At 34.5% G+C, this 15,122-nt stretch overlaps 5 protein-coding genes and 1 non-coding gene across 6 annotated transcripts; 2 read left to right on the forward strand and 4 right to left on the reverse strand.

Annotated features, from left to right (window-relative positions):
• The first annotated feature begins 918 nt into the window (after window positions 1-918).
• WICANDRAFT_t121 lies at window positions 919-1,002 on the forward strand. Its single transcript has one exon. It is a non-coding gene; the product is annotated as a tRNA-Leu (tRNA).
• Window positions 1,003-1,120: 118 nt separating this feature from the next.
• WICANDRAFT_65028 (uncharacterized protein) lies at window positions 1,121-2,074 on the reverse strand (the record flags this gene model as incomplete). The annotated part of the gene is made up of 1 exon (XM_019183850.1): window positions 1,121-2,074. The coding sequence occupies one exon, from the start codon at window positions 2,072-2,074 to the stop codon at window positions 1,121-1,123; it is 954 nt and encodes a 317-aa protein (XP_019036889.1).
• Window positions 2,075-2,883: 809 nt separating this feature from the next.
• On the reverse strand, window positions 2,884-4,272 carry KEX1 (serine-type carboxypeptidase; the record flags this gene model as incomplete). The annotated part of the gene is made up of 1 exon (XM_019182243.1): window positions 2,884-4,272. A coding segment is annotated over one exon (1,389 nt), but the record flags the coding sequence as incomplete, so codon positions are not given.
• A 630-nt stretch (window positions 4,273-4,902) lies between these two features.
• Window positions 4,903-5,697, reverse strand: CSS2 (Css2p; the record flags this gene model as incomplete). The annotated part of the gene is made up of 1 exon (XM_019185163.1): window positions 4,903-5,697. One exon carries the CDS (start codon window positions 5,695-5,697, stop codon window positions 4,903-4,905), a length of 795 nt encoding a protein of 264 aa, XP_019036891.1.
• Window positions 5,698-8,714: 3,017 nt separating this feature from the next.
• On the reverse strand, window positions 8,715-11,318 carry GPH1 (glycogen phosphorylase; the record flags this gene model as incomplete). Its single annotated transcript, XM_019182345.1, has 1 exon — window positions 8,715-11,318. One exon carries the CDS (start codon window positions 11,316-11,318, stop codon window positions 8,715-8,717), a length of 2,604 nt encoding a protein of 867 aa, XP_019036892.1.
• Window positions 11,319-11,596: 278 nt separating this feature from the next.
• Window positions 11,597-14,531, forward strand: MCM7 (DNA replication licensing factor MCM7; the record flags this gene model as incomplete). The annotated part of the gene is made up of 3 exons (XM_019180337.1): window positions 11,597-11,624; window positions 12,108-14,330; window positions 14,379-14,531. 3 exons carry the CDS (start codon window positions 11,597-11,599, stop codon window positions 14,528-14,530), a joined length of 2,403 nt encoding a protein of 800 aa, XP_019036893.1.
• Window positions 14,532-15,122: the final 591 nt, after the last annotated feature.

The raw sequence follows: 15,122 nt of genomic DNA on the forward strand, positions 1-15,122 counted from the left end.
TTCAACTGTCCCGTCACATTCCCAGTTCATTTCAACGATATTAAAGGTTTCTGCTAAACGAAAAGTGAGTTACCCTGTGTTTTGGTTTGGTTATATAGTTTAGTGTTTAGTATAGGTCGACACCCACTATATTCATTATAATGGGCATGTTGATTTTGAATACAGAATCAATTCGCGATCAATTTTATCAACTGTATTTTAGCGGTTTTAATAACGAATTTATCGGATTTCGATTTTTGATTTATCAATGGGATCAGGATTGAAGCCGATTGCCGAAGCTTTTGAGCCGACCCAGTCCGTTATCCGATGTATCACGTGTATTGGCATATGACCTATTGAATCTATTTATAGGGCTCTGGAAGGCTGCAGCATGCACGGTGTTGGTTTCTTTTTTTTGTTGTGCATGAACGTAGGCGACCTGAGGTTCGGGGCCTGAGCCTTGAGTCGCTGGCCCAGGCCGCGACTAGTCTACTGGGAGACCGTGCTGGCCGTGTTCAAAAAGGAGATAGAATCTCAGTTTTAGGTCGGGCACTCTTAACAAAAGTTGACGATCGAGTCCCATACAAAAAAATCTCCTTCTCGGTACCAGTGGTATCTGATGTGTATTTATAAAATGTTAATCATTTCGACAATTTTTCATAAAAACTAAAAACTTTCAAATTTTGGCATAGGTCAAGTAATCTACTATTGTCTTTTTTCTTGGAAAAAATTATAAAAATTTTAATTCAACTCCAATCGTCACAAAAAACATATTAATAAAAAGAGAAAATGAAACGGAACATAATGGCACAAATATAAAACTATAGTTATACAGAAGAAGTTTGAATAAAATGTTAATTTAATAATTTTGGCGTGGCCGAACCAGAAAAAGTTTTGACAGAGTGTGGAAAACCGTGTATCTACCAAATTTTATCCCGAGGAGGGTTGGCCGAGTGGTCTAAGGCGGTAGACTTAAGATCTACTGGACGTTTGTCCGCGCGAGTTCGAACCTCGCATCCTTCAATATATTTTTTTGCCAATTTTTTTTACATTTTTTAACCAATTAGCCATCATTGACACTTGATTCAAGTATCTAAAGCATGTTCTATTTTATTTTAATCATATTTCCATGTGTAGAGTGTCATTTTTCAAGTTCCGAGTTGTAACGACGTGAAGCCGGTAAGGAATTTATAATCAAATTTAAACACAACAAAATCATAACCGCACCTAATCCCATGATTGATAATGAATCAATTCTTGAATCTTCAATACAATAATTATTTTTGAATATTGCAGTGATTCTTAAAGTGGAAAACAAAATATAAAATTGTAAAGTTGTAATTAAATGTGAAACTGATCTTTTAAATTCAACAGGTAAATTTGAACCTTCCAAAATTGGAACAATTGGACTTTGTAATAGTAATGAATCATATTCACCATTCTTGAAACCGATTCTAATGACACTTGCAGTGACAAATTGAACCAATACTAAGAAACCATCTTTATTTAATTTTAAAATTTCAGCACCGAAAACAACGAAAACTCCAATGACAAGTTCTGATAAATAATCCAAAAACAAATCAACATCATTTCTAGTTATGGAATACACAAGATCTAAACCTTCATTAATGAAGTGTTCCAATGAGTTCTTGTAATTGATAATTTCTTGTATAGGGATCTTAAAAGCAATTGATTTATTTGTACTTGAAGTTTCCTTATGACGTTGTATTGAATTCTGTTTTTTAAAAGGCACTGGTGAATTTGATGGAATACTAGATTTTGATGAATTGATACCAATATATTTCATAGGATTCAAATTATCAAGATTATTCCCACTTGCAATTAAAGTAGCTTCTGAAGAATTTGAAGAAGATTGCAGATCACTAATTGGTGAAGAACCTTGTGAATTTGTTAAAATTGATCTATTACCAGAATTTGGTGAATTCAACAGGTTATTTTGCATAATAGTTGGTGTTTTCATTAATGATAATTGTCTTTCGAAAACTGATAATCTTGGTGAGCCTGAACATAATCTTAATGTTGGTTTTCTACCTAAACTGAATTGATATATTGGATTAGCACCTGGAGCAGTCATAATTAATTAATGATATTGCAAAAACAAAATGATAAAAACGATAGCAATTGTGATTCTTGAAGCAATAATTGATCACCTTGATAATACTTCAGCCATACTTGGGAAAAGGAGAGCTTCTTTTCTCTTGTTTTTGTTGTTGAAGGATGTCAACATTTTTTCTAAACTTGACACAAAAACAACGTTCCTGAAAAAGCCGCCAAAGAAAAAAAAATATTTTACTACTCAGCAATAAAACTTAAACTTGGTATTTTCAACAAATAAATAAATAGTAATAAATGCAAATAACGTCTTTTACCCACTCACTTCTTACTTTTCACACCCAAATCATGATCATTCTCTAATTCATTATCAATATCAAAATCATAATCCTCTTCATCATCAACTCTATTCAAATTTGATTGTAATTCAATATCTTCAAAATGATCAGGAGTTTCAATTTTTTTATAAGCACCCGAACCAGAACTTGGACCGCTAAAGCTATTTATGATATTATTCAATTTACTTGATCCCTTTTGATCCGATCTTTGATAAGTTGGTGGGAGTGTTGATTTAAAACTTGTATCATCATTATCATCTGCCCAAGAGACTGTTTTTTTATTACTCTTGTTTTTATTATTGGATTCTTTGTTTCTTAATATTGAAGTTTGTTTTGGTTGTTTTCTCTTCTTGTAATAAATTATTAACCCACCAAGGATCATAAAGAATAATAAATAAAAAATGAAAAAAATTGGAGATTTACCCTTTGCATTATCATCATCTTTATCATTATGATCATCATGATCTTCAACTTTGTCATTCTTTGTATGATCAGGAGTTTGAATGAAACTTGAACCATCTTTATCAATAATATCAAAATTCTTAACAAATAAATCAAAGACACCTCTTGATTTTTCAGGTAAATCAAAAGGAACCATATGTGAAGAATTATAAACATCAACAAATGTTAAATTTTTACTTGTTTTCACCGAACCTGTTAATTCATCATTATATTTCCAAATGAATTCCTCAGTATCCGGGGAAAACCCTGTTGAACCACCCCAATGTAATTTATTAATTAGATCTAGGACACCATAATTATTACAAATGATATCATGACCACCATTAAACAACATAATTTCCACTTTTTCTAATAACGAAGGAAATAAATTAAAAGAAGGTTTTATTTTTTTATTTTTCAAAAATTTTGAAACATCACCATCACATTCTCTCCATTTTTTAACTCTTGAAACATTTAGATTTAAACTTTCCACAACTTGATCTTTTTGTAAATAAGGTTGAACATATTTTAAATCAGGAGGCCAATTCATACCACAACTTGGATAACTATCTTTTAACCCAATATCATACATATTAATACATTGTTGATCTTTTGGAGCTTTTTTATCTCTAGTGTATTGTAATATTCTTGTCAATATATTTTCACATTCATAAATTGAAAATTTATCATCATTTACTGGATTATTAACCAAATTTTGACAATGTTCTTGTTGCTTCAACAAGCGTGGCATGAATTCATCACTTGTATGTAATATGCCAACATCTAATAAATATGGGATATAACTTAAACTTTGAATATTTGGAGCAATCCAACCATTACCAATGATTAAACCTTTTAAATTCTTTGCAAACTCTTTATCTGATTTGAAAATAGTATCAGCAATAAATGGAATATATTGACCAGCATAACTTTCACCAGATATGAAAATTTCATTATTTAAATCCTCTGGAAACACTTGGAAGTATTTTTCCAAAAAAACAACAAAATCCTCACCAACTCTAATCAGATCCTTATCATAGTCTTTAGTGATACTAAATCCTGTACCACCTGGTTGATCAACAAATACTAAATTAGCAACTTCATGCCAAGAACCTTTATTCATATACAAGTTCTCATTCTCATCAACTCTAAAAGGACCAGACTCCATCAGGGCACCATCCATTGAAGAACAACCAGGACCACCATTCAGCCAGAATATAGTTCTGTTGAATTGAGTTGATGGTTTTATAAATTTCCAAAAAAAATAATTTTCATCAATAGTGGAATTTAACTCTAAATGACCTGAATACATTATGGGTCTTTCATCTTTAGGTATTTGATCTATACCTGGTAAGTCCTCCACTATGAATTGCTTTGAAGGGATATCTATTGGAGATGGAAGCACTCCTGTGATTAGAAATAATAGTAGTGGTAATCTCATTATAATGAAGACACGCGGGCCGTAATTATTTAGTGTGGACAAGGGTAGTGTGGGAAAAGCAAATAGGGATAAAAGAAGCAGCTGTGTTCAATGAGCGATGGATATGGGGGTGTTTCTTGGGTGTATGATACAATATGTAGAGTACAGGACTTGAGTGAATTTGTAAGTGGTTGTTCTTGTCTGTTTGATTATTTCATTTGGTTTAGAAAAAGGTTCAAAAGGTTTCGCGGTAGAGTGAGATTACGTAATTGTCGCGAATTTTTCTCGGAGGATTTTCAATTGTTCGACTTTTCAACGTAGAAAGAATCAAATTGATGAAGATTGTATTGGTGGGTCTAGTTAATTGGTGAGCTGGGGGTGCTGAAGAGGTGATGACTGTGGTGCTGGGCACTATAATGATATTACAGAAGAGTTTATTCCACAACTGATATACTCAAGCTTCCTTGGTACTGACAGATGAATATCATTAGTGTCAACTTTTCCTTCAAATCTTGCCGATGTCTACACAAGCCAATTGTCAACTCACTGTATTATATATTATCAATTCAATATTACACACTAAATGTTGAGATAAAAATATTACCAAGACAGCCTATAATCAAGCTCTAGCTCAAGGCTGTATCATCAACTTCAACTGTTACAATTGTACCAACCTTCTAAAGAATTACAGCCAGTATCATAGCATCCTTTGAACACACCACCGCAGTTGGCCCACATCGCACTTTGATCTGGACCAATTAACAAAGTACCTTGCCAAGTTCCACCATGGGTCATAGTGATACAGTAAACGTTACAAGTCCATTCTCCATCAGCCTTCTTAAGGGCGGCATGAATTGCACCAGCGATTGTTTTCTGCTCAGCAGTAGAACCACAATCACCACCACTAGCCCAATATCTGTAGTACATACCACCTTGTTGCCCATGAATCTCTGTGCATTGTTTGGCAGTTGCCAATTGTTTGATCTTGTAGGAAATATTCCAAACATCAACTAGACCATCCCAAATTTGGTTGACACATTCTCTTACTCCCTTGACCCAGGTTGTGCATTCATGAATATCCTTTCTCTTTTCCAGTGCTGAAGTGGTGTCATAACCTGATAATGAAGCGTATTCAAAATTATAAGTGTAAACTTCCAACCAGTCATCAGAGCTGTTAGCATCATCTTCGGAATCCAAATCAGTTGAATCATCTCTCTTTGCTAATGTTTCATTGAAATCCTCAAAGGGATTCTTGGTTGCAGAAGCTAAATACTTTTCTAAATTGATAACAAGCTTGACGTCAGCAACTGGGGTTCCTTCATTGTTGACCAACATTGGAAATGTACCGTTACCACCAGAGGCTGGTGAACCATAAAGAGCTGTGACAGCTTGGATAATAAAAAAAGAACTGGAGATTGCTTTAATAAGATTAGTGCGCATCTTCATATATGATTTAATGATCACTTAACTTGAATATATTGGTACAATCAACTAATTTTAGATTATATATGCGAGGAATCTGCTTACTATTTATATTCAAAGATTATTATGAGAATAGTTTAGTACCCACAACTTTTTCAATATGACCCTATACATCGGCCTCGTAGCTCGTATCAGCTAATGGATCTGTTGCAACCAATCATGATGAAATTAATATAGATTAAAATCAGAGCTATTGCATGATTTTGAGGCAACCTGCAAGACCTTGCGTTGTCTTATACCTTCATGTAGATTTGGTCTATATGGGAAGAATTGGGTTTCCATACAATTTATATGGGTGCCCCATTACTATAGGACTTAGGATGGGTATTTTCACCAACAGATGTTATTATAAAGAGAGCTACTGCTCGTGGGAATAGCGCACTAGATTTGCCAGCTACTAGTTATAGGTATAATTTCTATTTAATAGTAAGTAAATTATTTGGCTGCTTTGAAGAAACAATTTGTAGTTGAGATTTCATACTGACCAACTTTACCTTCTTGAAAGTATCAACATACCCATTAGGGCTTAACATGTTATAATTTACCAAGGCGCTCGCTCGCGGGTATAATTACTTTGATCTATTTAACCGATATGATTGGCAGAATCAAGGGTCATGTACGTACGTTAATTCCCAGAACCACGTACTACATTTTATGTTCGAAGTACAGTATCTGCATTTGAGGAGCACAATATTGAAGCAGCCAGCTAAATAGTAAACAACATCACTAGCTCATAACTTCTAAGAGAGATAGAGTGGTGTAAAGAGATCATATATCCTATACTATGTCAGAAGTTGTTGTACTTATATTGGGAAATACTACTAAGGTATGATGATGGGAATCAATGGCTGATGACATATGAGTGGTCCTTATGTGTATTGTGTCAACTGGTTCTACTAAAATCTCTTGTGGTACTTGTACTTCTTATCACCAGGTGCTACAGTAGCTATAGGCTATATTAAGCTATAGCTTTATAACCCATGGGATTCGTTTCATTTATTATAAGTCAGCAAAGAGTAAGAAACTCCTGCGTGGCCACAAGAGTAAAGCTAATGTTTATTATGGTGAATGTTTGGAATATGGGAAGTGTGGTAGCCTGAGTTCTCCTAATATAATACACCACTGACCACTCGCCATTTGTATATTTTTTGCGAAGAACGGCCTGAAACCTCTCTAGTATCTACCCTGAGCCTCTTCTGTCGTAGCTACATCAACAGCATCTGCATCGGATGTATCTCTTCTAGCTGACATATTGAGCTTTACTACAGATATTTAGTGTATCTCTGGTCCTTTAGACTATTGCAAGATTGATACTCCACAACAGACGACCTCAGTTCTCAGAACTGGCATAAGCCTGTATTCTTATACACTTCCTGAGCAGAAAATATAATCTTCACTAATCATCTCAATAATCTTATCGTATGAGGACTTATCACCAACACTATACAAATAGTCTCATACTACCTGTCAACGCATTTTTTCATAGAGCACGAGTGATATTGAACAACTCGTTACTCTACTGGGGGGTATACTTATAATTACACTGGCAGGCTGCAGCCTGGGCCCTGGGATAAGTTGTGCATAAAACCTTTTAGATTACAAGAGTCACAAGTTACGTCGATGTCGTGGCTCGATGTTTTTCCGTGGCTAAAAGACGAATAGACGTTATCAAGTTTCAACTGGTTGATCATGGATTATGGATCATCATTCAAATTTCATGGTTCATATCTTACTGCAAAGTGATAAGTAGCAATGCATTATGCGACACAGGCCCAGGAGTCAGGACTCAGGACCCACGTTCTATAACACAACTGTTGGTATGCAGCTTTCCAATTGTAGAGGTCAATTGAGCTTGAATTGTCCGATGGAAATTGGGAACATTCTTTCGACATTCGTCGTTCGATCCATCTTTCTTTTATTTAAGAATCAATTAACAAGTCACACTACACAATTATTCAGCTGTACACTCACAAGGATGTAGCTTCAAGCTGCGTCACCCACACATACACAGTGCACAAATGTCTAATTTGTATTATACTGTATATAGGTATTAGGTGTGCACAATTATACAAGTTGACAAAAGTCAAGGCATTCAAATTGTTAAGCATAATTAAGGTTGTACCCTGCACACATGCACGCGCATAAATCCAACATAAGTTTTCACACAAATGTTCGCTCACAGACGTTCAGGCTCCAATCTCCATTGGATTTTTGTTAAAATCACCAGAGACCAGGGTCCAGCTAGTAATAATTTTGTGAGACGTGTCAATTGTTTTGTTTTTTTGTATACATAATTCCATCTCAGAGCCCAACAGTGACTTTCCACGAGTTTTATAAGCTTGAATTCTCAATCCTCAGATAGAATCATGCCCACGGCTTTCATGGTTGAATTGAGTACGTTGGTCATAGCTCAAAAAAAAGTCAAAAAAGACAGCCACAAATTAATGTCCAGTGACCTGCAGTCGCCACGCCCACAACACATTATAAATACCCAACCAAATCGTCTGTCGTTAATTAGGTGTCCTCTACGTACACTAAAAGGACAACTAAAACCACCCAACACTTCACCTCATCAAAATGTTAACCTACGCGCAGACAGTATTACTCTCACTACTAGTCATTATCCCAGGATTGTTGCTTTATTTTCAAGTCAAATATGCTAAACTTTACATCTTTTTGATTTATGTCTTTTTGGTTCCTTCCTTTGTGAAATCTGATGCATCTAAGTAGATTATATTCACTAGTTTAAAGGGGATATTGCTAAGTATGGCCAATTGTTATCAAAAATGATTTAAATCATCAGCTCGTATAATCTCACAAAATTTATTAATCAAAAGACTTTGGCTGCAGCATGATCCTTATATAATGGATCCTACAAATATCATTGGTTCAAGAAAAAAGTAATGAATAAATTAGGTGCTATAAAAATAAACGAATTGAAAGTAAAAAAACAACAACAAACAACAACACTGTAGAATTCTCTATTCTTGAATTGATTCAATATTCCAAATAGATTCAGCATATTCATCAATAGCTCTATCAGAACTGAAAAACCCTGAATTTGCAACACTCAAAATAGACTTCTTCAACCATTCTTTTTGGTCCAAATAAGCTTGATCAACCAATTCATGAGCTTGTAAATAAGATTCAAAATCATCACCAACCAAATAATGATCCCCATGATATTTAATAGAATCAACTAATGATCTATATTCATTATAATCACCAAACTTACCAGACTCAATCAATTTGAAAACTTGTTCCAAAGAATCTGGAATCTTGTAACCACCATATCTATGCTCATATCTAATATCTTCAACATTTTCAGCTAAATGACCGAAAAGGAAAATGTTATCCTCACCAATTTCTCTAGTGATTTCCACATTTGCACCATCAACAGTACCAATAATTAATCCACCATTCATGACGAATTTCATGTTTGAAGTACCAGAGGCTTCGGTCCCTGCTGTGGAGATATGTTCTGATAAATCAGAAGCTGGAATGATTTGTTCAGCTTTTGAAACGTTATAATCTGGGATAAAGACAGCTTTTAGTAAATCTCCAACATCTTCATCATTATTAATAACTTCACCAACTGAATTAATCAATTTAATAATCAATTTCGCAGCATAATAACCTGGTGCGGATTTCCCACCAAAGATAACAACTTTTGGCAAGATTTTGGCACGTTCCTCTTTTGAAGAATTTTTAATCTTGATATAACGACTAATAACACCAAGGATATTTAATTGTTGACGTTTATATTCATGGATTCTTTTAACTTGGATATCAAACAAAACATTTGGGTTTTTAATCTCCACCCCGGTAAGTGTTTTAATTAATGCACTTAATCTTTTTTTATTATCCAATTTAATATCAAACCAAGCTTTTTGAAATTCTTCATCTTCTGCAAATTGTTCCAAATTTTTCAATTCATTTAAATTACTTAGATAATGATCACCACCTAATTTTGAAGCAATCAATTCAGCCAATTTAGGATTAGCTTGTCTTAACCATCTTCTTGGAGTGATACCATTTGTAACATTTGTAAATTTTGAAGAACCATAAATCTTGACAAAATCTTTAAAAATTGTAGTTCTAATCAATTCTGAATGTAATTCTGCAACACCATTAACTTTATGAGAACCGATAATGGCTAAATACGCCATTCTAACTTGTCTTGGTGAAGATTCTTCAATGATGGAAACTCTTGATAATAAATCACGATCTTTTGGAAATTTCTTTTCAACAAATTGCAAAAAGAATAAATTAATATCATAAATGATTTCCAAATGTCTTGGTAATAATTTTTGAAATAATTCAACTGGCCATTTTTCTAAAGCTTCAGTCATAACTGTATGGTTTGTATAACCAAACGTGGAAGTGACAATTTCCCAAGATTCATCCCATGATAATCCTTCCAAATCAACCAAGACTCTTTGTAATTCCACAATTGCCAAAGTTGGATGAGTATCATTCAATTGGATAGCAATTTGATCACTAAATTCACTCCATGGTCTTTTAGTCTTTTTAAATCTTCTAATAATATCATGTAATGAAGCACTAACCCAGAAATATTGTTGTTTTAAACGTAATTCCTTTCCTGAATCAAAATTATCATTTGGATACAAGACAGCAGTTATTGATTCAGCTCTTTGTTGACCAGCGACCGAGTTTTGATAATCACCTGCATTGAATTTACTAAAATCAAATTCAGTAGTTGGTTCAGCGCTCCATAATCTCAAATTATTAACGTTATTAGTCTTGTAACCAGGAGTTGGGAAATCATAAGCAACAGCCAACACACGTTCTCCACCAATCCAATTTGATTTCTTGACACCATTATCATCAGAGGAATGTTCCACATAACCATAAAAATCCACAGGGATTTGAATCTCCTTTCTTGGGATTTCCCAAGGGTTTGAAAATTTTAACCAATAATCAGGAGTTTCCACTTGATACCCATCAATGATTTTTTGAGCGAAAATCCCATATTGATATCTTAGCCCATACCCCCAAGCTGGATAGTTCCCAGTGGATAAAGAATCAACAAAGCAAGCAGCTAATCTCCCCAACCCACCATTTCCTAGGGCGGCATCAGGTTCTTGTTGAATCAAATCTTCAAGATTGAACCCCAATTCATCAACAGAATCAGAAACTAACTCTCTAGTGTTTGTATTAATCAAGGCGTTATCTAGGGCACGACCCATCAAGAATTCTAAAGATAGGTAATAAACTCTTTTTTGATCCTTTGTGGTTTGCTTTTGTTGGGTCTTGTTCCAATCAGTGATTAAATTATCACGGATTGAATTTGAAGTTGCTTGATAAGCAGCCAATTCATCACAATTGTATAAAGATCTAGCTAAAGTAGTTTCGACATGTCTAACGAAATCTTTTTCAAAAGTTTCCTTTGTTGAGAAATTTTCCACAGCAAATTTTTTCCAAGTTTCTCTTGATTTTAAAGGGATGACTGAATCAATAGTCTTTATTTCAGCAGGAGAGAACCCAGTGAAGCGTCTTATATGTTTTGGACGAGGTAGGTCGTTGTTTGTTTCCGAAGGGTGGAAGTCGTAGCCTGAGCTCATTGTTGGTGGTGGGATAGGAATTGAGATGAATTGAAGAAGGAAAAGGATTGTTTGATGCTTATATAGTTGGAATAGGACAAGGGATGAAGTGGTTGTATAATATCCGTGCTCAGGGGCACCAAAAGAAAAAAGAATAGGCTAAGGACAAATAGACTATGCGATGGTTTAGATAATCTGCTATTTGATTATATACGACAATGATATACTATTCTATATTCTATAAACTATTCTATATTATATACTATACTTCTATACTATTACTATATACCATCACTATCATGTATACTCTATCCCATCCCATCCCATGCTCCCTCATGTATCAGCCAATGTGGCCCATGGGGTATACACTATCTAGCGGATGCTCCGAAGCCATCAACTGATTCTGAGGTTGTTCCGAGAATTGCCATGGCAGGGTGATGGGTTGATAATAGTTACACTGTATAACCTATACTCTATCAACTACTATCATCCATCATCTATCATCTATTCCTTTCCTTTACTCTGTCTTCTTTCTTTGTTCTTTACTCTCTCGTAAACTCAATTATACCCATACCCATCGCTACAAACACCTGCCTAATCCGGACAATTACCCCTTCCACGCCAAATACAACACCTTTTACCGCTTTAGGAAATCTAATTGTTTTCAATTTCGCGACATGTCTTTTTTTTTCATCAAGAGCGTGTTTTCAATCAAACTTATACATCAATCATAAACTAACCATTGACCATACCATCAATCATCCACCACCACCACAACCACCACCATGTCCAACAACTCTGCCCTACCAGCTATCAAAATAGACGTCAACTACAAAGAAATCAGCGAAGGTGTTAAAGATTTCCTACAACATTACAAATCTTCAGGTTTATCAAAAGCTGATGAATTATATGATGCTCAGATTGATCAACCAAACCCTGATGATGATTTAGAACTAGAAGAAGCTGTTAGAAACGGTCCAAAGTACATGTACCTATTACAGAAAATTGCAAATAGAGAATTATCAACTTTATATATTGATTTAGATGATATTTCAAATTTTGAATTATCAAATGATTTCACTATAGGAACTCAAAATTTTGGTAAAAAATCACTTGTGGAAAATATTCAAAAAAACACTTATCATTACATTGAACTATTTGCTAAATGTATCGATGAGATCATGCCATTACCTTCAAAAGATGTTTCTTATAAAGATGGTGTCTTGGATGTTATTTTACATCAAAGAAAATTAAGAAATGCAAGATTAGCTGCTGAAAGACGTGAAGAATTGGAAAACAACAACTTGGGTGGTGATAACAACAATGAACAACCACAACCTGAAGTTGATGAAAACGAAGGGTTCCCTCCTTCTTTAACCCGTCGTTATAATATTTATTTCAGACCTTTAACCCCGTCATCTTCCAAAAATTCAAAACCTTTAGCCGTGAGAGAAGTTAGAGGGTCTTACTTGGGTCAACTCATAACAATCAGAGGTATAGTGACTAGAGTCTCTGACGTTAAACCATCCATCATGGTCAATGCATACACTTGTGATCAATGTGGGTATGAAATTTTCCAAGAAATTAGCTCCAAAACATTCACACCATTATCAGAATGTACTTCTGAACAATGTCAAAATAATCAATCAAAGGGGAAACTATTCATGAGTACAAGAGCCTCGAAATTCTCCCCGTTCCAAGATGTCAAGATCCAAGAATTGGCATCACAAGTCCCAGTGGGTCATATCCCAAGAACTTTAAACATCCACGTGAATGGTGACTTGGTCCGCTCCATGGATCCAGGTGACGTTGTCGATGTGGCTGGGATCTTCTTACCTGCTCCATACACAGGTTTCAGAGCACTAAGAGCTGGGTTATTAACTGAGACGTATCTTGAAGCTCAGGCTATAAGACAACATAAGAAAAAATATGATCAATCAGAATTGGGTGATTTAGTGGAGTCGGAAATTATGCAGATTAGAAACTCTGGTGATACGTATAATAGATTGGCTAAATCTATAGCTCCGGAGATTTATGGTCATGAAGATGTTAAAAAGGCATTACTTTTACTATTAGTTGGTGGTGTTGATAAAAAAATCGGTGATGGGATGAAAATTAGAGGTGATATAAATATTTGTTTAATGGGTGATCCTGGGGTGGCTAAATCTCAATTATTGAAAACTATAGCCAAGATTACTCCAAGAGGTGTTTATACAACTGGTAGAGGTTCTTCAGGTGTTGGTTTAACCGCTGCTGTGATGAAAGATCCAATCACTGATGAAATGGTTTTGGAAGGTGGTGCTCTAGTCTTGGCTGATAACGGGATTTGTTGTATTGATGAATTTGATAAAATGGATGAAGGTGATAGAACTGCAATCCATGAAGTTATGGAACAACAAACAATCAGTATTTCCAAAGCTGGTATAAATACAACTTTAAATGCAAGAACTTCAATCCTTGCAGCTGCAAATCCATTGTTTGGAAGATTTAATAAAAAATTATCAGCCTTGGAGAATATTAACTTACCAGCTGCCTTACTTTCAAGATTTGATATCTTGTTTTTAATATTGGATACACCAACAAGAGATGATGATGAAAAATTAGCTCAACATGTTGCTTATGTTCATATGCATAATAAACACCCAACTATGGACTTCGATCCATTATCCCCAACAACAATAAGACAATACATCACAAAGGCAAGATCTTTTAGACCTGTTGTCCCTAAAGAAGTTGGTGATTATGTCGTGAATTCCTACATCAGACTAAGACAAGATTCTAAAAAGAATTTAGGTAAGGCAGATTCATCATTCGGTCAAGCCACTCCAAGAAGTTTATTAGGTATTTTAAGAATGGCCCAGGCTTTAGCAAGATTAAGATTTGATGATACTGTATATACAGAAGATGTTGATGAAGCACTAAGATTATTAGAAGTTGCTAGGGCTTCATTTGAAACAAATTCAAATTTTAAAAGATCTCAAGATTCTCCAAAGACAAAAATTTATCAAATTATTAAAAATTTGGCTTCAAAAGGTGAACATTTCCAAAAAATTTTATCTTTATCAATTGTGAAAAATGCAGTTATATCAAGAGGTTTTACTGAATTTCAATTGAAGGATTGTTTGGATGAATATAATCAATTGGGGATTTGGCAATTCATTAATGATGGTGAAGATTTATTGTTTTTGAATACCGCTGTTGATGAGGATGAAGATGAAGAGATGGATATTTAAGTAGATGTGTCATTAGCTGTCTGAACTCTTGTTGTATTATATATTGTTGTTGTTTTGCAATTTTTTCTGGTTATTTGTTTTGAAAGTTTTTTAGTACATGATGTTTTTGATTTGAGTTTTGTTGTCTGTAGTATGGATAACTATTAATCATCTTTGAGCTGCTTAATATGTCAAATTATATTTATAAATTGGATTCATTAGAGTTATACATTTTAAGCTGCCTTTCAATGAGATCATGAGCTTGACAATATCAATTTCGAAAACTCATTAACAAGTTACAACTTACAACTTACAAGCTGCACAGTAATATCTGGAGCTCACTAGCCGTACGCTATCTGAATAATTGCCGAATGATCAAAACCTTTTCAGTGAAAGCTGTTCTATATCCAAGTAACTAAAACACCACCGAAGTAAACCATTGAGATTGATGGTCGGATGTTTTCTTATTTGTGATCTGTCAAACTTGTCGGTCACACATACATCTACATATAAACACTTAAAAACCAGCAAATTTATACAGCAACATGTCACTTAAAACCCCTGAAATAGATAAACAAAATCTCAAATATGCCAGATATGTGCTTAATTAATC

Source organism: Wickerhamomyces anomalus (assembly GCF_001661255.1).
Source record: "Wickerhamomyces anomalus NRRL Y-366-8 unplaced genomic scaffold WICANscaffold_6, whole genome shotgun sequence".
In the NCBI taxonomy this organism is placed as follows: Eukaryota; Fungi; Ascomycota; class Saccharomycetes; order Phaffomycetales; family Wickerhamomycetaceae; genus Hansenula; species Hansenula anomala.